This window comes from Sceloporus undulatus, chromosome 3 (genome assembly GCF_019175285.1).
Source record: "Sceloporus undulatus isolate JIND9_A2432 ecotype Alabama chromosome 3, SceUnd_v1.1, whole genome shotgun sequence".
In the NCBI taxonomy this organism is placed as follows: domain Eukaryota; kingdom Metazoa; phylum Chordata; class Lepidosauria; order Squamata; family Phrynosomatidae; genus Sceloporus; species Sceloporus undulatus.
In genome coordinates, this window is record NC_056524.1 from 106,975,757 (window position 1) to 106,997,170 (window position 21,414).

At 37.4% G+C, this 21,414-nt stretch overlaps 1 protein-coding gene across 1 annotated transcript in view; it reads right to left on the reverse strand.

Annotated features, from left to right (window-relative positions):
- The window catches only part of LOC121926386 (cullin-4A-like), a 41,692-nt gene that overhangs the window by 18,379 nt on the left and 1,899 nt on the right, over positions 1 to 21,414 (reverse strand). The window contains 9 exon segments of the mRNA XM_042459322.1: positions 1,242 to 1,360; positions 3,115 to 3,182; positions 5,446 to 5,528; positions 6,800 to 6,889; positions 7,390 to 7,552; positions 8,268 to 8,341; positions 15,570 to 15,639; positions 16,363 to 16,466; positions 18,512 to 18,627. Coding sequence (XP_042315256.1) covers positions 1,242 to 1,360; positions 3,115 to 3,182; positions 5,446 to 5,528; positions 6,800 to 6,889; positions 7,390 to 7,552; positions 8,268 to 8,341; positions 15,570 to 15,639; positions 16,363 to 16,466; positions 18,512 to 18,627 — 887 coding nt within the window.

The window sequence follows — 21,414 nt, forward strand, 5'->3', positions numbered from 1 at the left end:
CAATAATCCTCAGGGGCCTCATTCTGACTTTCCTTCTAGGTGAATTACAGTCTGTGTTTGTTATTACAGGGAGCAGAACAAATAAAATCAATGCTGAAAAAATGACCTTTATAATATTGCCTCAACACATTGAACCAATACTGATAATTGCCAGTCTTGTATCTCAGACCAATTTTTAAAGGGAACCGCCATTTTAAAATTTATTTATATTAAATTGTATCTACTGAACTAATTGCAGTAAGGTTATAACTAATAAACATTGCTAATAGTAGAGGAAGAGGGAAATTCCTTTGACCCCTTCCCGTGATCCCCCTCCAAATAATCTTTCTTATGCTAAGCACTTAGGACTAACTGATTTTCAGCTTGCTGTACGTCCTTATCAACACACTTCACTGTTTAGTAATTATTCTGGTCTTCTTCTATAAGATATTCTGTAGTTCTTGCCACTAAAATTCTCTAGTGGCACTAATGGTTCTCCAATGATTCCAACAAAAGTTCCTCTTCATTCTCTAGAGTTGTTTTATTTAGAATTAGTGCATGCACCCCAGCTTTGATCAGATTAAAAAAGCCCTTAGTTTGAGACATCAAATGTTTGATGCAAAAACAATATGGTTGCTAGAAGTGAACACACTGTACCTGCTCCTAGTGAACAAAGCCACAGCTGCCAATATCCCTAGGTATGGTCTCTACCATCATGAAACCCTGCAATCACCTAAGGAGGAGGCAGGTTCTTTAAACCCCTTGCTCTGACCATTCCCTATGGCTTCAAACTGTATTGAAGACACACTTATGTGCTGGTTAGGGATGTTTGCCGCCTAGTGACTGACTAGGATACTGCAGGCTTTAAACAGGCTTCAAGCTTTTTCCGACTTATGACAATCCTAAGGCAAACCAATTAGTTTTAAACTAAGGGCTGTTTGACAGTGGAACAAACTCCCTTGGAGTGTAGTGGAGTCTCCTTTCTTAGAGGTCTTCAAACAGAGGCTGGATGGACATTTGTCGGGGATGCTTTGATTGTGATTTCCTGCATGGTAGAATGGGGTTGAACTGGATAGCCCTTGCGGTCTCTTCCAACTCTACGATTCTATGTTCTGTTTTCAGTTATATATGTTCAGCATTTCTTGGACAATTTTGGATTTGCTTTTACAAAGATCTTTGCAATTAAGAATTTGTTCAAATTTGAACATACTAATCACCTAAAGCAAAATTAGGTAAACAAAATAATGCAAGGTTTTAAATACCTTGATGTATTCACTCCAGTACTGCAGAAGTAGCTGTTGACCACCTTTTACACGGCTGAAAAGCTGACACATTTGAGTCAGATCTGCTATTCTGTTTTCATCAAGCAGATTATCAAGTCCTAAAATAAGTGAAAGAAAAACATTTAAAAAGAAAGAGAAAAGAGCATATTTTTGCTGTGAACTTAAAATCAACCAAACATTTTAAGTTACTATAAATACATAACTTCCCATTATCTATACTATAGCATAGTAAAGTGGTGCATCTTATATAAAATGGCAAAATAAAGGCTTGCTTTTGGGATCTGTTTGTTTGTTTGTTTGAACATTTTCACGTCAGGGATGGTGGAATCCATGGGTGCAGAATCTGTTGATATGGAAAGCTGACTGTATTACAAAAGGATGGTCTGTTTTCAGTCACTAAATATGGTTCCTTGAACATCCAAACTGTACCTCTGATCCTCTTTTTTATCTTGGCTTTAAAGTCACTGGATCCACAGGGATTGGATGTAGAAATTTACATATGTCAAGTCTAAGCATCACAAAAACATGTGTGTGTGAAAAAAAACTACTACAGAAATCTATCTCATGCTTTTGCATACTGATATATAATAAGATTTATGTCTGTGTGTTTTCTATTGCAACAAAGTCTGTATGTAAAGGCATATTGTGGTAAACAATGGAAATAATCTATGTCTGAATACAGCTAAGAATCTATACTTAAAAGCAAATCTATGTTTGGATGAAGATTAAGAGAGAAAAGTAAATTATTAGAGCAATTGTTACACTGGTTACTAAGTTAAAAATTATATGTATAGAGAAATATATAATATAAGAAGAATAAGCATACAAGACGAATGATATTCGAAGGAAGTAACTTTTATTTCTTGTTTTTTATGTTGAAAAGAAGAATAGTGACTTGAAATAGGATAGAAAAATGTCCATTAGATGCTGAGATAAAACGTAAAAATCAAAACGTGTAAATGAAGATGTTTTCTATTATTAAAAAAGAAAAGAAAAGAAAAGAAAACGGGCAGCCACCTGCATATGGGTGGCTTCAAGACATTCCAGCAGTACAGGGTTTATACACTGCATGTTGCCAGTGTGGCTTGCAATTGGCTTCAATCCGCAGTGGAGTGGGGAAAGCCGGCTTTTTTCAGGCTAAAAAAGAGCGGATCTTTGTCGCTCCTTTTTTGGCCTCAAGGGGGATTGGGATTGTAGTGTGTGTTTGCTATGACCCCAATCCTTTTGTTGGCCATTTGTTTCCCCTTCTAATTGAAAGAAAGAAGATGGCAGCATGATCTTTGGTAGACATAAGTCTACTTCCTCAGAGTCTATGAAAGCTCATGCTGCCAACTTCTTTCAGTTAATCTCAAAGGTGCTACAAGGTCTCTCTACATACTGATTCTACAGACTAACATGACTATGTGAATCCTGACAATTAATGCCTTTACTAACAACTCTTTCTTAGCCCTTTCCATTGAATGTTGTTTCAAAAGAACAGTCCTTGAAACAAACACCTGATCTCTGTTACAGGACCAGTAAAGATTCCTATTCTTTTCAAAGATCTGTGACAGCTTTCATATTACATGAGGCAATATTCCTGGCAATTCATTCACATATTTCTGCCATTTATATTAGATCATTTTGATGAAAAATGTGTATACATTCTCTAGGTTTTACTGCTTTGAAGTTACATTGCTTACATTATTTGTAGCCAGTTACATACTGGTCATCATGAGCAGCATTCAATTTTATACATTATATATACAAAGTGTACTTTTATTACAATATGCCAAAGAGGCAAATGTACAATTTTGGTTCCACCAAATGCAAGTACCCAACTGTTCGCTAAAAAAGTAAATGGGAAAAATACCTTTTTGCAAAATAGCTGTTAAATGTTCTCCTAACAGCTGCCTCTCCACACAAGCAATAAGTGGCTTCCTGTTTAAGGCAAAGAAAAGAAAAGAAAAGAAAAAGAACCTATGTATACTTGTGCAGTTAGCAGGAAATCCTCCATAGTTATGGAAGTGTGTGCTCTTGGTTACACAGCCAGGGGAGGGGGAAAACACTATAATTGTGGATAGATACACACAAGTCATAGGTATGACACCTTTATGTTAAGCCAAAAATACAGAGCAATGATACAGAAGAACTAAAGTGATAAGGAAACAATCCAGTCATTACAATATGGAATCATGACTTCATTTCAGAGAGGCTTGAAGACAATCTGGCATACCAAAGACCTGTATCTATACTAGCTGAATACAAGCAAAAATCTCTATCTTTCCATTTTGTGGTATGCTTTTAAACTTTTAAAAATACAAATATAGTTGGAGATTTTCTTTGATTGTGGCTGTTCAACGTTTTATGTATTGGCAAAGGATTCCATTTACCATTATAGGAAACAAATGGGGAGCTGCAAAAACTGCAACAGGCAGTAGAGTATCCAGAGTCATAGTATAGTCTGTAGCTATGTTGTGCTATATGTACAGTATTTTGTTACTACAATGAATTGTAGAGTTCCATGTTATAGAAGCGTAGGGGTGCCTGATTTCTCTCTCTCTACTTTCTCTCTCACCTAACATAATGCAAGGGAAATAGTGTTATCTCATAGTGTATGTATTCATACATTCAACCCTAATTTTATATCCAGTTAGCTCAAGGACAGCAACCTTCCTCCTGCTATCTAATTTTTTCTATTAATGCTTGCAATGCTTCCATAGGTCTTGGAAGTCACTGTGGGATATGTTTCTATTCATCTTCCATTTCTGTTAATTTAAAAATGGATGCTGTTGCTGTTGTTGTGTCTTCAAGTGTTTTTTGACGTAGGGAAACTCAAACATAGGGTGTTCTTGTCAAGATTTTTTCAGAGGGGGTTTGCCACTGTCTTCGTCTAAGGCAGAGTGTGTGTGATCCTCCCAGTGGGTTCGCATGACCAAATGGGAATACTGAACCTTGGTCTCCTAGAGCATTATTCCAAAACCCAAACCATTATGCCACAATGGCTATCAAAAATGGGTATGTCACAAGCTGACCAACAGTTTGGCTGGACCCCTTATCACTGCTAACCAGAGAATCACCCTACCATCCAGGTTCAATAACAGAAGAAATGATTGTGATCATCATTCCTTCTGATATCTGGAAAAGTTATAATAAAACATGTAATCATTAGTAAAACACTAGATTACAGCTATAGTAAGCAAACGTTCTTCCCATATTTTCAGGATAATTCAAAGCAGAGGTGGCCTTTTTATCCAAAAGACCAAATTGATTTTGGAGAAGCATATCAAGGGCAGTTGTTGAGCCACCTCCTTCCTGTCATGTAACCCCCACATAACAGCAGCAAGGCAGACCACAAACTAACATTGCCCAGACCACCTCACACACACTAGTCCCATTGCAATTAGGCTTTTAAACAGAGTTTGTTGATACCAAGAGACCTTTTTAAAATGCTCCATGCAAGGAGAGTGGGGCAGTTTTTTTGGGTACTGTAATGTTGGTGACTTTCCAGGCAATCGCTATGCCTCCTTAAAAGCATGGAAGAGAAGAGTGTAAATCTCTCCTCTCTGATTATTGATTGATGATGAGAGCAACAAGGAAGCTGGTGAGTGAGATGAGGGACACAGAGACTGTGGAGTCACAGGCCTGTTACAGACAGCCAAAATAAAGCTGCTTCGAGTCACAGTGGAGGTATGGTGTTTCAATGATGCATGCGTCCTAACAGTCCAGAAGTTGCACCAAAGCCACGCTCCAGTCCTTAGGGCTGCAGCGTGGCTTTGGTGTGGCTTCTGGACTCTTAGGACGCATGTATCATTGAAACACCATACCTCCACTGTGACTCGAAGCAGCTTTATTTTGGCTGTCTGTAACAGGCCACAGTTTCTCTATCTCTGATTGAATCTGACCATCATTGCAAAAGCTACCTTTCGCAGAGTAGCTAAAATCAGCTGTTGATAATTTAAACTGAGTGGCATGCAACAGACACTTTTCTAAAACTTCAAGAAACTTTGGCTAAGCCTTTCCATGTGTCTTATGTTTCCATATATAGATAACAATTTATTTATTGTTAAATTCAAAGATTAATTTGTAAAATCATTTCACTAATGTTACTTTCTCAGATACCACAAATATAATACAATTCTATAGAAGGAATGCCTTAAAGGAACAGGAAACATTTTTTTAAAGATGGTCAAAAGCTACTCACTGTGTCCCATGGTCTAAATATGTTAGCACCCTATCTGCTTCTTCTTCTAAACGTTTGTTAATGTGGTGAAGATATTCTGGAATCTGTCAAATGTAAAAATAAAAATTTAGAATGAAAAACTGTCTTTAAAAAAAGGAAGTGAAACATATTAAAATTAAGCTTTTACATTCCTGGACTATAATAGTAAAACCAAATATGTCATGCTGTCAATCAATCCTACCTTAAGCAGTTATGTAGATAATAGGCATTGATCACTCTGGTCATTTATCTACACTATCTACATTAATATCTATATTAATTCTTACCCTACTTTTCAATCACAATAGTACCCCAACAAGGCTAATACAATGTAAGAAAAGGTAAAATGATTAAAACATCAGTGTTTTGCTGGTAGTTGTGATTTTGGACTTCAGTTCATGAACCAAAGACAATTACAGATATAAGCAAACTGAAAACATAGAAATAGCAAATTATTTCAGAATTGCTAGGCACTCACGCTTCCATTTTGATGAGGCTAAAGGCAAAGTTGGCGTTTTTTGTAATAGTGGGGAGAGTCAAAAGTACACACCCATCATGCAGACTAAGGCTTGTTACAGACTGCCAAAATAAAGCTGCTTCGGGTCTCCTTGGAGGTATCCTATTTAAATGATGCATGGATCCTAAGGGTCTGGAGTTCACGCCAAAGCCACACTCCATTCCTAAGCACTGGAGAGCAGCTTTGGTGCAGCTTCCGGACTCTTAGGCTGCATGCATCATTTAAACAGCATACCTCCAAAGAGACCCGAAGCAGCTTTATTTTGGCAGTCTGTAACAGGCCTAAACAACTTTTCATTTTCAGGGCTATGTCTCATCCCATGACATTTTGTTAAAATTTTGTAGCAAAAGTTGCCTGCACTACACTGATTAGAGAACATTTGTCAACAAAAATCCTGTTTTTTGTTTTGCTTTTACCTGTATTTATTCAATAGCTAGGTCCTTTACTACTTTGACCTCACTCAGGAGAGCTAATCTATATTATGAAACTACTCTTAACAGAGGGGTTTTGTTGGCAAGCAGGTAGGGGAAAGATGGAAGTGTTTAAGCTGTCTGACATGTGGAAACGAATTTGTTTTGGTTGCTTATATAACTTTTATACAATCTAATTTCCTTTTGACAGAACCCTTTAAATGTCACTGAAAAATCTCTTATTCTCACACACACATATACATACAATAACAAAATAGTTACAGAGCTATAATATGAAGAATTGTAAGCATTCATTTCACATGTGTACAGATGTTTAAATGATTCTGGCATAAGCAACAGAAGCAAGAGTTCAGTCACTCTGAAATTAGTTCCCCAAAGAAATTCATACCTCTCTTTCTTGCATTAATCTTTGGCCTTCTGCAGTATATAAACGATTTGTATCTTCCAAAAATCTTTGTTCAAATGAGTCTTTGTAAACCTATTTAAGAAAGATACTGATATAGTTTATTAAATTAGTATCTAGTCATAACAACAAAAGGTGTCATGTAATTTCTAAAGACTTTTTAAACATGTTATTTTATAATCTATATCTTGATTCATTCTTTAAAAACTGTTATAAGAAACACTCCTATTTGTAGACAGAGAGTTTATAGTGAGCAAAAGTCATTTGAGCAAGTTTATATGATGGCTGGGTTTGTTCACATTTAATGTTCATAGAATCCCCTTTCCCCTTTGCTTATCCAATACAGCCAGAAAGAGGAAACTAGAAACCTGAAACTTCTGCTTCCATTAACTACAAAATGTTGATTTCATATTATACATCAATTTACAGCTGTGATTAATCTTAACTATTGTTTAAAAAGTAAATTAGGATTACAAACAGTCTCAAATTGGGTTGTTCACCTTAAATCATAGTATAAACTAGTCCACATTTCAATACAAGAGCCAATGGAAGGAGGTAAAAAGGATTATACTTACTTGCAAATCAGACAGCATACTTAACAGACTTCGCAACAAGCTTCTATCCACAGCTTCACCATTCCGTTCTCGTTCAATCAACAATAAAATTCCATCAATAGTTTTAGTCTGAACTAGCTTATCACTAATAATATGGATTCTGAAAAGTTCTAGTCCCATATCCCTGTAAAAATATAAAAGATTAATTGGAATTGTACTAAAGTACATAGCCTGCAAACATCCTTTCAAAAGTTTATTTATTATATTGATAAACATTAGCTACATACGTTACCTATGTTATGCTTGTGCTGCAAATGTCTGGTTTCCAGTTCATTCTCAAGAATATTTTTATCAACAGCTGCCCGCTGCTTTGGGAATCTGTTATTTTGTTTATTACCTTCTCTTTTACACACTCACTGAAATTTGCATTTGGGATACACTCCCCCCCCCCCCGGCGCTACCTCAGTACTCAATATTTTAAACACTGATTAATAAATAAGAAACTTAAATTAAATAGGTAGATAATTAAGAAAGAGAGAAACAAAGAGAGCTTATAGATGAAGGAAGGGAGACCAAAACACTTCGAGATGGCATGGCAGAATTAAAGGAGAGGAGTCAACAATACACAGAAGAGAACTTTGGATACCTGACTCGGATGCTGGTGCATGGACTAATCACTAGATAGCGGATTGCACCTCTCCACCAGCCAAACAATTCCTGCTCTAGTTCACCCCTTGAATATATAAGAAAGGCTGGGGTCATAAATCAAGCAGCAGCTGGGATGTGTAAGTTATTGCTACTGAAAGTTTTACCTAGTTTTAATTTACTGTCATGAATATCCTCTACACTACTTCCCAATTGGTAGTACAGGTGCAAACAAATTCAGACACTGGACCTACCAAATAGATGGCAGCATTGAATTCTGAAGTATGTAAGTACGATCCAAAAACAGAAAAATGCTTCTAATCATGATCTGTAAAAAAAAAAAGTTAAAAATAGAATAAGTTTTTTCTTTCTTTTTTAGGAGAAAAGGGAATGCTTCCGTTTATTATTTAAAAACAAAACAAAAGACAAAAGTTTCTTTCCCTTTTTTTTAGTATCAAAACATGGTTTCCTCATTTCTCCACACTGGCCCCTTAAAAGCCTTTGTGGTGTACACACATCCTCAAGGCCTAGATGGGTTGACAGAAACACAAGAGAAGCATACATCTTGGCAGATCAAGTCTCAATACACCAGAAAGCAACATGGCGGCTGATGTCCAGTTTTCTGTTTTTAAGACAATAGGGCAAGGTAACTCCTAACATCAGGAAGAGCACACTGGAAAAAGAAAATCAGCCCTCTCCTCACAAAACTGCCCATATACCAAAGCTATGAACGTTTAACTGAGCACACAGCAAGATTAAACTTGGCCGGGGGGGGGGGGGGTTCATGGATTATCATGGGGGACAGACTGGAGAGCTGCCAGTTTCTTAGTAAGGAGGCATGAAAATTTACAAAGAGAAAAGGCAGAGGTGCGCAAAGGATAACAGTTAGGTGTGTTTAGAAAGAAAAAAATATCACTTTAAAAATCTGAAATATAATTTTGACACAGCCATGTTCCCCAACAGAAATATAGTTTTAAAGACCACAAAATGGTGCATTAAGGTTGACCAGGGTCTGGTTCAACATCTGTTGCTCCTCTTTGGTGCATTTCAGATTTCTAATGCTCCAGCAACCTTGCTTCCAATTCTTCAACCTTTCTGTTCAGTTCAGCTACTGTTCTCTCTGCAAGCTCGGCACGGGCCTCAATCTCCTTGAGGCTGTTGAGTGTGGGAAAAGTCGCACAAGAGCCCGTGATTCATGTTTTCCACCCCGACCTAGAGAAAGCAGGCCACCACATGAAAAAGGCTGTTCATCCATTGATTCTCATACAGAAGAAAGAAAAGGGAGTTTTAAAAAGGCTGAGGTGCCCTTCAACCACTGCATCCAACTTGTAGAGGAGGAGCAGGACCATATCCAAGAACACGTTGCTACAGCCTTACAAAAGAGAGTGAACAGTGCAAACAAGTTGTTGAACAGAGATCTTTCCAGAATGAAGGCAAGGTTGCCTTGTAAGAACTTTGGATCAAGGAGGCCATGTGCATTGCTACAGAGAATGACCAGAAACATGATGAGCTTGCCCAGAAACAGGCCGTCATGCAACAATCTTTGGAGCGTACAGAGGAGAGGATTGAGCTGACAGAATTCTGCTGCTGGAAGCTGGATGAGCAGATGAAGTTGATGGACCAAAATTTGAAATTCCTTTGTATGGCTGAAGAAAACAGAGTCTTGAATAAGTTTTCCTTTTTTATACGTTCCTTTTACCATACACATGTATAATGGACAGTTCTTGATTTTCTATCCACTACCAACATTCAGAATTATGATTCATCCAAAACGTACCCCAAAATAATTTGTATTTTGAAAGAAACGAAGAGTGGTAATTTTACCAAAGAAAAGCATTTACTAGTACAGTAATCAGCATATGCTGAAAGCCACCCCCAAAGAACTAATGGGGTGTGCGCCTGCAGCACACACACATCGCCATGTGCCACAGGCACAAGCCCCATTAATTCCTATGGGGCTTCAGCATATGCTGAATTCCCCTTACGTGGAGGGATCCAGAACTCCAAGCCTTAACTCTGATTGGGGATTAGTGCTCTGGTATGGGATTCCTATGGGAGGGAGGTTCCATTGTGTTTGAGGATATTAATTATCCTGGCTCAATTCAATTTGCATTCAGGCTTGTGTTCTGGGGAAGAATTGACTATGGTTGCCTTGACACATGGCATCTTGAGGGAGTGAGTCAGAAACAACATGATTTTGTTGACTTGATCTCTGAGTGGCTTTTGACAACTGTTGAACATGGCATTCATCCAATTATCTCCATGAGTTGGCAGCACTATTTTACAGAGGTTCTGTACCTACAAAAGGGGATTATGTCAGAAAGCAGCACTGGAAGACAATGCATTGGAACTAACTACACTGTCATGTGCCACAGAGTATAATCTTGCCCTCAGTGATATTTAACTTCTATATGAAAATGCTGGGGACAGTCATTAGCAGACATGTCTGAGATGTCATCAGTATGATGATTAGTTTTGAGATCTAGTTCACTGACTACTGAAGCATGAGATACTCCTGTTCTGAATTAGTGTGTAAAAAAACATAAATCAGAATGAACCTTAACAAAATAGGGACTATACAGTTCAAAAGTTCTGGGTACTGGGGAATTTGTCTGTTGTGTAGTTTTCCCCAAAGAACAAATGTACCATTTGAGGGTTTCCTAGATTCAGTGTTAGTGACCTCTACTCCAAGAAACATCTATCACCAGTTTTGGCTTGTATGTCACCTGTTACCTTTCCTGGACAAGGTCTCAGTGCTATTGTAGTCTCTGCATTAGAAACCTTGTATTTCTAATACACCTTAGATAATGTGCTTTATATTATCATTATCATTATATTTATTTATATCCTGCCCTTTCCCCAAACAGGGACTCAGAGCAGTTCACAACATTACAAAAATGTACAATTAAAAGCATACAAAAGTAGTATATTAAAATTAAATTAAATTATTACAATATTAAAACAAGTTACATGTTAAAATAATAAAATACAATTTAAAAGATAAAAATGTAAAAATACTTTAAAACAATACAATGCCATCCCATCCCATGCTTTAAAAACTTTCTGTTTTAAAAGCATGTCTAAACAGGTAGGTCTTAGCCTGCCGGCAGAAGACCAATGAAAAAGGGGCCATTCTGGCCTCCCTGGGCAGAGAGTTCCACAGTCTAGGGGCAGCCACAGAAAAGGCCCTTTCTCGTGTCCCTACCAACCGTGCTTATGATGGTGGCCTTTTGCAAAGCCTGGGCCAGTTCATACAGGGAAATACAACAGCCTGGATCTGAGCTATTTATAGGTCATAACCAGCACCTTGAATTGTGCCCGGAAACAAGCTGGCAGCCAGTGGAGCTGTTTCCACAGAGGCATTCTGTAACCTGCCCCTGTTAACTATTTGGCTGCAGCTCTTTGGACCAGCTGAAGTTTCCGAACACTCTTCAAAGGCACCCCCCAATTAGAGTGTGTTACAGTAGTCAAAACAGTGCTACACTTGTAATTGGTCTGGATGCTGCAGGTGGTGTACAATATGGAACCTGGATAACGTGAGTGGGGTACATTGTTAGACAATGTACCCACTATTGAAGCAACTACCCTGGCTGCCTATTAACCACTGACTTAAATTCAAGGTCTGTTTATCAGCATATAAAGTTTTAAATTTGGGGCCAGATTACCTGGCTGTCCTTCCCCAGTACAAATCTGTACTGTACAGTTACAAAGATTACTGGAAGAATGGTTGCACAGATGGCAGCAACCTGGTAGCTGGCTCTTTTTTATTTAGCTTTAAGACAGACAACATTCATAAAATGGGAACACTGAAGAAACACCAGTTTATCAACACAGCAATAACAATTATTTATATAAATAGAAAATGCAGTAGAGGTTACAGAGAAATAAAGAAATTAACAGAAAACTAACTTATCTTGGACCACTAAGACTATCATTCCATTAACAGGCACATATGTTTGGTAATGAATAACCCTCTTGTTTGCATATTCAGTAAAGAAATGCCAAATGAATGAATTGAATCCATGTGCTTTAATTCTCTTGAGTTTTCCATTAACAGTACGTACCATAGGTTAACACCTAGTTATCCAATGATAAAGCATGACCTCCTTTCTGCTTGTTGCTATACTTCCATTCTAGCCGCTAAGCATCAATAGAAGGAGGCTTTCTTCATGGTGGCACTTAACTTGGTCAATGTCCTCCCCTCAGTACTTAGGACATGCCAACTGTGATATGCTTTAGGAGACTGACTGAGGACTTTCTCTTCATCTACAACTTCCAAGACTGATTATGCTGTGCAGTTTTTAAATTGCTGAGTCTAGTCCTTTCTGGTTTTAAATGTTTGTAACTGATGAATATTTTCATCTATGACTACATTTTAAAAAAACAGCATCTGCTTTGGTTTCTTAATTTGATCATTTAAATTACTATTTTTTTAGATGGAGCAAGCAGTATATAAATTATATAAATACACAAAGTTTGTAGAATATTTGACTACAGAGGTCAGGATGCTTCATGCCATCTTTCTGCATTACACTGTCAAATCATCTTCAGATCATTGGTCCAGTTTGGGAGTCTGACAGAAGTTTGCTCTTGCTGCATCACAATGACAAGGCTTCTGTATGACACAGGCTGCATCCGCATTGCAGAAACAGTCCAGTTCGAGACCACTTCAACTGCTGTGGTCAGTGCTATGGAATTTTGGGAACTGTAGCCTGTTGTGGAACCAGAGTTGTCTGTCAGAGAAGGCTGACAAAACTACAATTCCCAGAATTCCACAGCATTGGGCCATGGCAGTTAAAGTGGTGTCAAACTGGATTATTTCTGCATTGTCAACACAGCCTATCTCAGACTGCTCTTTCTCACTTTATTTTTTTATTGTTTCATGCCTCACTAGCAAACAAAGGAGGCTGAGGGGAAACAGAACTGCTACATCATATATTTTCTCTTGGGCTCTGCCATCTGCAGTATCTACCAGGTAACTCACCTACACTGTTATATTTATTTAGCTGAAAGTTCCAATTGTTTTGATAGTGTTCTTTCAAGTGAGTAGGTTCTGGATGGCTAATGGGACATAAAATGTATTCCCATCAAAAACATCAGTGAGAGAATGTGCCTTGTTTTCTTGTCTGTCAGTAAAGGAAAGAGATTAAACCTTCGTAATATGGTCATTGTCTTTTGCAGTTCTGGATGAATACTCAGATCAATCTCCTATGAGCCAAGAAGGAAACATTTACCCAATAAGGGTTTTTCCTTTCCTTTCTCTGTCCCTAGCAGCAGGTTTTCTTTCAGGTTTTAACAGAAAACTCATGCTTTCCCCATGCCATACCCATGCATTTTAAGGAAGCCCGCTTTTTGTTTTGAGAACTTTAATAGAACAACAGAATTAGAGGTTTCACAAAAATAATGAGTTCATGCACCATATACGTCAAACCTAAACTCAGTCCCTTTCTACAATCTTGTTTAAACACTACTGTTCAAGTAAGGGAAAAAACACAACTTTACATAATTCAAGCACTTAAGGCAGGGGTAGGCAACCTGCGGCCCGCGGGCTGGATGCGGCCCGGCGAGGCCTTGGGACCGGCCCCAGCCCGGTCCTGCCGCCGGTTGCCGCTGGAGCCTTTGGCCTCTCACGCGCAGGGGCAAGGGGGGCAATTGTCTATAGACGCCTCAGAAACATGCATTTATATTAACATTTTTTTAAAAACCAGCAAATTTTTTTGAATGTCCTCCACTTTTTTTAAAAAAAAGTATCCACCATTTGAAAATGTTGTCCTACATTTGTCCCGGTTTATTTATTTATTTAAATTTTTAAAAATTATTTACTTATTTATTTATTGGCTTCGGCCCCCCAGTTGTCTGAGGGACAGCAACCCGGCCCCCGGCTCAAAAAGATTGCCTACCCCTGACTTAAGGCAACTTTACACATTCCCATTTGTCAAATAGCTAGCTGTTAATAAGCTATGGTAATGTGCAATTGAGCTCTGAAGCCAGCCTGCTGGTATCTACAACATAGTGTTATGTAAGTTCTTATTTGTAAAGTTACATGGCAACTTAAGCACTCTTGTTTTAGCAAATTCTTTTTCTTAAGAGAAAAGTAGGAACGTTAAACAACATTTAACTCTCTTTACTTCCTCTTTAAAATAATTCCTTACTGAACAAAGGGGTTGCAGCCATACTGAGATTGGACCTTACTCACAAACTGAAGGATGGAGTCACTAGGGTTGGTGTCACCCAGTGTTATAACTCATGGTGTCACCCCTCCACCATTGACTTTATCCCAAACCACACCATACAGAATCTTTAGTAATGATTTTTGTACTAATGTTATTAATAAATCATAATTCCTCTATATCACTGAACCTAATGGTAATAGTTGTGACATAAAATACTAGAAAAATTAAAATTATACCTTTAAATTACAATATCATGCACACAGCCTAAATGCACTTACATATACATAGTTTCAGGTGGTTATATTTGGTAAGATGTGTTTTTAAAGGAATTTTAAAAATAATAAAAATTATTTTTAAAAATTAAATTTTAATTTCTTTAAAAACCTGGGGCCTCTTCTTTCTCCTTTCACTGAGCCTTGTCTCACTCACACCATCTCTTTAACAATTCAAAGGGAAGCAGGTGAACACCACAGCTCTTTTCTGCCAAAAGGCAGATATTTGGGGATCAGTAGTGTCATCATTTGGTGTGGGATGCAGCCCCATACCCTACTAGTGACCCCCGGACTGAAGTAAATGAAAATTAAATTGTTGTTGTTCTTATGTGTCTTGAGGTCAGCTCTGGCCTTTGGCATTGGCAACCTTATCATATTCAGAGATTTGCCACTGTCTTCCTCTTGCACGGATAGAATGTAACTTGTCTAAGATCACCCAGTGAGTTTCCATGGCTGAGCTGGGATTTGAATTCTAGCTTACTTGAGTCTTAGCCCAACACTAATTAAATTAGCCATGACTAAATAAAACTAACTGTGGACCTAGCCCACAGTAAGAGACATAGTGAGAAACAATCTAAAAGCAACACTGTTAGGAAGTGAACTGAATGAGGTGTTGGTACATATCTTGAATATTCATTCTTGTATAGAAAACAGAGCAACCCACAGAAAACACTAGGTTTTCCCCACGTGTGGAAGACCCAGTGGTTTTTGTAGATTGCTCCTGTCTATCCAGAGAATGTATACTTGTGCAGAGCACAGAAAGCCCTACCGTTCATCCATCAATAATGCTATAGGCTTTTTCATAAGTAGCTGCTTAATTTTGTAGGAACTGTAACACAGCCCTTTTATAATGACTGAATTAAGATATCAGCATTGCTTTTTCTGTACCTTAAAGCTACAGAACACTGTTAAAGATCTACAAAGGTCAAAGTTGATTTAGCAGTGTAATACAAGATTAAAGTTCACACTTATTTTCATGTTTAATTTTGGCAGAATCTTCAGACAGTCAGACATTAAACTGAACAATGAAAACAGTCAAGCCAATTTAATGGACATTGTCTTTGATTTAACTGGCTTATTTTTTTAAGAATACACAATGCACCTGACTTACCATTTGCCTGCAGTGATCTTGCCAGCATTTATTTATTTTCTTCAAAAATAGAATACTATCAAGAGAATCTGTGCTGAATATGTTAAGAAAAACTATACTGTACCATTATTTTTGAGACATAATATTAGTAACCACATTTATTCAGCAAAACACATTTATTCAGTAAAATCAAAGGTTTGAAAAAGAAGTTAGGACTGCAGCTTGAATTATGAACCATAATTTCAGACTGATCTTCCTCAAACTATAGGAAGAATATATATATTTGTACTGTAGTAGCCCCCAAAAATTTCAAGGAAACTTTACAGCATTAAAAAAAACTCTTAAATTAAAATTCAGAACCTGATACAGACTTATTGTAGTCATAAAAAGTAAAAATTATTTGTTTCTGAAGATGGCAACAGATGACCAAGAAAAACCTGAATATCTCATCGTTTCAGATTGACACGATTAATTGTTCACTCTAGAACACAAGCTAATGACAACTAAGCCAATGCTCATGGAACTTATTTGAAAATCCAACACAAAATATGCACAGAAAATTACTTCAGTAACTTCAATAGTTTTGCAATGAAGAAAAAAGGTACCAATATGCTGCAAACCCTAAAGCAGATTTTTACATTTTACAAATGAATGAATAATGTGTACTGTATATACCAGAAATTTTGGCCAAGACTTCCTTTATCTAATGAAGTGTGATACAGACCAGAGAAACTCATAATAAAATGGTTAGTCTTTAAGGTGGCACAGGACTCTGGCACTCAGAGTGTCTGTGTGCATAGTCATAAAAGGATATTCCCTAAATAGAAGTATTTGTGCTTTCACATGATCTTCACAAACTTGTCTTAACTGTCGGTATAGTGTAGGCGATGCTTTGTAAGAACAGACATTTTCGACAGCCTGGAAAACACATAATAAGTAAGTTCAAGAAAATTAATGCAGCTTGAATAAATTATGTTAAACAGTAAGAAATTCTGGAAAGACAGTTTCTTCTACATATATTTTTCATGTTATACTCCAAAGGTTTATAGTACACTAAATCGTTTTTTCTAAGTTGAACGCTTTAGCTGAAAGTTGAAGAGAAAACATCTTCCTTAATTTTAACTGTTGACACTATTTTGCTGCAGATGGCATAGTGAAAGGGAAAAATGAGAAGTGAAGAGCAAGGATTTGTGTTGTTGCTTTGTGCCTTCAAATCGTTTCCGACCTATGTCAACTATAAGGCAAACCTATCATGAATTTTTCTTGGCAAGTTTTTTCAGAGGACTTTTTCACATGTGGAGGAATGTATCACCATTCCAAAAGAAAAAGGAAGTGGGGTCAATTTGGAAATAAATGCAATTTCAATGGAGCCTTGCCTTACGCAGAGATGCCTTACAGCTTCTTTCTACCCAAGGTAGCCATCTTATTCTGCCTAATTTTAATATCCCTCCTGATTCCCACTGTATCTCATTTAGAAAAAAGAAGGAAAGGTTGAGAATAAGTGCTGAAAAGCTGCTCAGGAGTTTTGATGACACTTTATTTATTGTCATTTTCTTCAGTCACCACACATATTTTATGGAGTCAACTCATGTTACTCAGATTCTTGCTCACCTGACATTCAAGTAACTATCGCCATCACCTCCTTTCCCCCAAGGTCTGAGGCATTTTTGTGGGGAGCATATTTTGGAGAAACTACCTGATGATGGAAAAGTAAGGTTTCCTAACCTATTCTGGAAAAGCTTGTTACGTCTTTTTTATCAATTTCCCTGAAATTATTAGCGTTAAGAATAGGGTGGGATTTCTGGGCTGCAGACTCCAAAGATTGCTTGCAATGTATTCTAGTATGCAGGCAAGAGGGAAAATATGTTCAAAGAAAAAATTAATTCTAGCTCACCTATGTAATTGAAAATCTAAATACAGTCGGCCCTTCTTATACACGGATTTTTTATACATGGATTCAAGAATCCATGGTTTGAAAATGTTCAAAAAAAGTATAAATTTCAAATATCAAAACTTGATTTTCCATTTTTTTTATAAAGGACACCATTTTGCTATGTCATTATATTTAATGGGACTTGAGCATCCACCGATTTTGTAACCTGCGGGGGAACCTGGAACCAAACCCAGCATATAACAGGGGTCCAATGTAAGATGCAATTTTAGGCTGCATCAATAAAAGTATAGTGTCTAGATCAAGAGAAGTAATAGTGCCACTGTATTCTGCTCTGGTCAGGCCCCACTTGGAATATTGCGTCCAGTTCTGGGCGCCACAATTCAAAAAGGACATTGAGAAACTGGAGCGTGTCCAGAGGAGGGTGACTAAAATGGTGAAAGGTCTGGAAACCTTGCCCTATGAGGAACGACTCAGGGAGCTGGGGATATTTAGCCTGGAGAAGAGAAGGTTAAGAGGTGATATGATAGGCCTGTTTAAATATTTGAAGGGATGTCACATTGAGGAGGGAGCAAGCTTGTTTTCTGCTGCTCCAGAGAACAGGACCTGGAACAATGGATGCAAGCTACAGGAAAAGAGATTCCACCTGAACATTAGGAAGAACTTCCTGACCGTAAGGACTGTTCGACAGTGGAACAAACTCCCCCGGAGTGTAGTGGAGTTTCCTTCCTTGGAGGTCTTTAAGCAGAGGCTAGATGGCCATCTATTGGGGATGCTTTGATTGGATTTCCTGCATGGCAGAATGGGGTTGGACTGGATGGCCCATGCGATCTCTTTGCAAACTTCTCTACAGATTGAAAATTAAGTATCAGGGGGTAAGATTTTGGTTAGCCTTTGGTAGAAATACTAGAAACCGTGCTTGGACCAAAGATTTTGAAGTATCTCAACTGTTTGAGAGCAATATTTTTACATGGCCTGATGTTTATTTAAAATGACACGCCCCAAACCACTATAACAAAAACACCCATCTTATTCATATATTTTCTTTTAAAAAATAGCTTGCCATTCTTACTTGGTAAAGTTCTTCAAGATTATATTTAATATATGTACTACTCTGAATTGCTCTGACTGCTTCATGAAGTTTCTGCCATGTCTCCTGAGTGTAATTATCAGGCAACGTGGGTCTCTCTGCAAAAGAGACACAGGATTAGTTTAAAATGTACATTAACATTACAACTTTATATTTTTAAAAAATCATTATGATCATTCAGGTTTGGTTGCTTATAAACTAAGAACATTTTAAGAGAGAATAGACTAGGAATACTGCATAGGTGTGATACATGTTATCATTGCATGTGTTTTATAACTAAAAATACAACTAGCTGAGTTAAAAACATACACCTTTTAAATATAACACAAACTTAATATAAACTACAACCACTGTTTCACACAATTGCACTGAAAAGTTTTTTTAAAAAAACAACAAAACACCACTGCATCTGTGATCCTTTAGCACCACTACTGTGTGCCAACTACATAACACATAAATTAACAAGTACCCTTATCTGTGCACAATCTGCATCAAAGGTATTTCACACTATTATATCACAATCTCTTACAAAGGCTTAAGTCCTACACATTTGCTTGAAATTAAGTCTTACTAAATACAGAAGGATTTAATCCCAAATAAACATGTGCAGGCTTAGTATACACGTGTTGTGAGATATGCATGTGTGGTTGGCAGTTTATCCCATTTCTTGAGCACTTATGCTACAATCATTACCTTATTAAAGAGGTAAAAGGTATAGCCTTGCAAAATTAATCTGGGCCAAGATTTCATCCTTTCTTTTTCTGAGCCACTTTTTCCTATCTGAAAAAAAAGTTTAAGCTGATTGTGTGCATTTGTGTCCTTCAATCGCAACCACACCAATAGGTTCAGCACATTTCATTAGTATAAAGACTTTGACTGGGTTGATTTCTACCATTCGGCACCCTGACTATTTTAAGCGCTCTCCTTTCAAAAAACAAACATAAAATTTGGGATCTTTCCCTAATTTTTTGTAAACCAATAATTCCCTATTTAGAATGGATTACCTGGAATTAGAAAGACAAAAAGGTTTATTATTAAAACAAGGCATAAGCAAAGAGTGCAATTCTGTGCAAGAAAGCCACACTGAATATATGGAGACTTTCCTACGAGTAAACATGCAAAATGTTTGGACTAAAAACATTTGGAATTGTTTCTGTAGATAATATACCCTAAAATGTATTTATATATCCATCAATCTGTTTCCATTTCAATATGCCAAGCAATGATGGGGAAGGGAGGCAAAAAATAAATAAATCTGGAAATAAAAAAAAAATGACGTTCTTTCCAACTTTTGCAAACCCCAAGTTCAGAAAAGTGAAATTTCTCATTTGGATTTTTATCACTCTAGGTTTTTATATAGAAGGACTGGATGAGGCAAGAAGTATTAGACTATGTATACTTTAGGTTTACATGGATCAATTCCTCCTGGCACATTTTAAATACTCATATATCAGATGATGTCCAGGGTTTCTAATCTGTTAATGACTGAAAGTATGAAATGACTGGGTTGTATTTTGACGGAATGAACTAATATGTAACACAAGGATATGACCTTACATTGTGACTGTAACAGCTGTTGGCACTCGGTAGACAGTGCACAAAGGCAATTCAACAAGATTGGAGTAACAGAGGAGCTAAAGATAGGACCCCAAGCTGCCACCATGAGAGCAGCAACACAGACCAGTTTCATTTCCAAAAGATGTGAGAGCCACAGCAAGTCTGTATGAGTCTGCCTTAAATTTGCATTGATAAATTAAGGCCTTGATCCATGTTTCAGCACATAGGATTTTATTTTATTTTATTTGAAAAGTGGCCTTTGAAAACCACTCAGAGAGGTGAGATTTGCCAGTTGTGTAGCACCACTTCAGTTGTGGAAATCTTACTGTAGGCAGGTTAGGGTAAATTTACACAGCTGGTGGAGGCAGTGCCATTCTGCCAGACTTTCAATGTTCATGTTACTCTCTGATTTTATTTATGGTCTCTGATTTTCTGTAATGGAGTTTTCTCGTTTACCTATGTTCAGGGCTGGGTTGTCTGGTAAACTGATGTAGTTCTATCCTATTATTCTTATCTGTATGTCTCCTCAAGCACTCAATAACTGGAGGGGTGTCCAAAAATATACCAAATAAATAAATAAAGTGAAGAAAGGGCAATGAATGTCACATGTCAACAGAGAGGCCTGTGCTCACTGCCAGGTGCTGATCTGACCTAGGCAAACTGCCAAGTACCTTTGCTTTCATTCCTGTATGTTAGGCCAGAAGAAGTTGCTCAGAATCCTTGGTCTATTTAACAACATTCATGCCTCCAGGACTCAATGTGAGTATACTGTTCCTTGCACTGAGGCATACAGTATTTGCAAATGAGGACTGAGATACACACAAATGTAGGTGACAGATCAACACTGTAAAAACAAGGTACACATCTAGTAGTGATTCAAGTGAATTAAGTCAACAAGGCTGCCTCCTGCAAAAGGTACAAACCTCCTAAATGTGGACAGAGGTGCTTTTGCAAATCAGTATCAGCATTTACATTTGCAATCCAGACACAAAACCATGAGTGCATATGCACTGCAGAAATAATCCACTTTGACACTGCTTTAACTGCCATGGCTCAATCCTATGGAAGTGGTTTTGTAGTTTTGTAAGATATTTAACCTTCTCTGTCAGAGAACTCTGGTGCCACAACAAATAATAAATCCCAGTATTTCATAGCATTGAACCATGGAAGTTAAAACCAAACTGGATTATTTCTGCAAAGCGTGCTTTGGAGCCACCTCTCTAGAATGTATTTGAATCCCATATATTTGAAAACAATCTATTCAATGTATTTGCAAAAATGTTGATTTTGTTTCATCTTGAAACAGAATGTTCAGCATCGCTATTAAA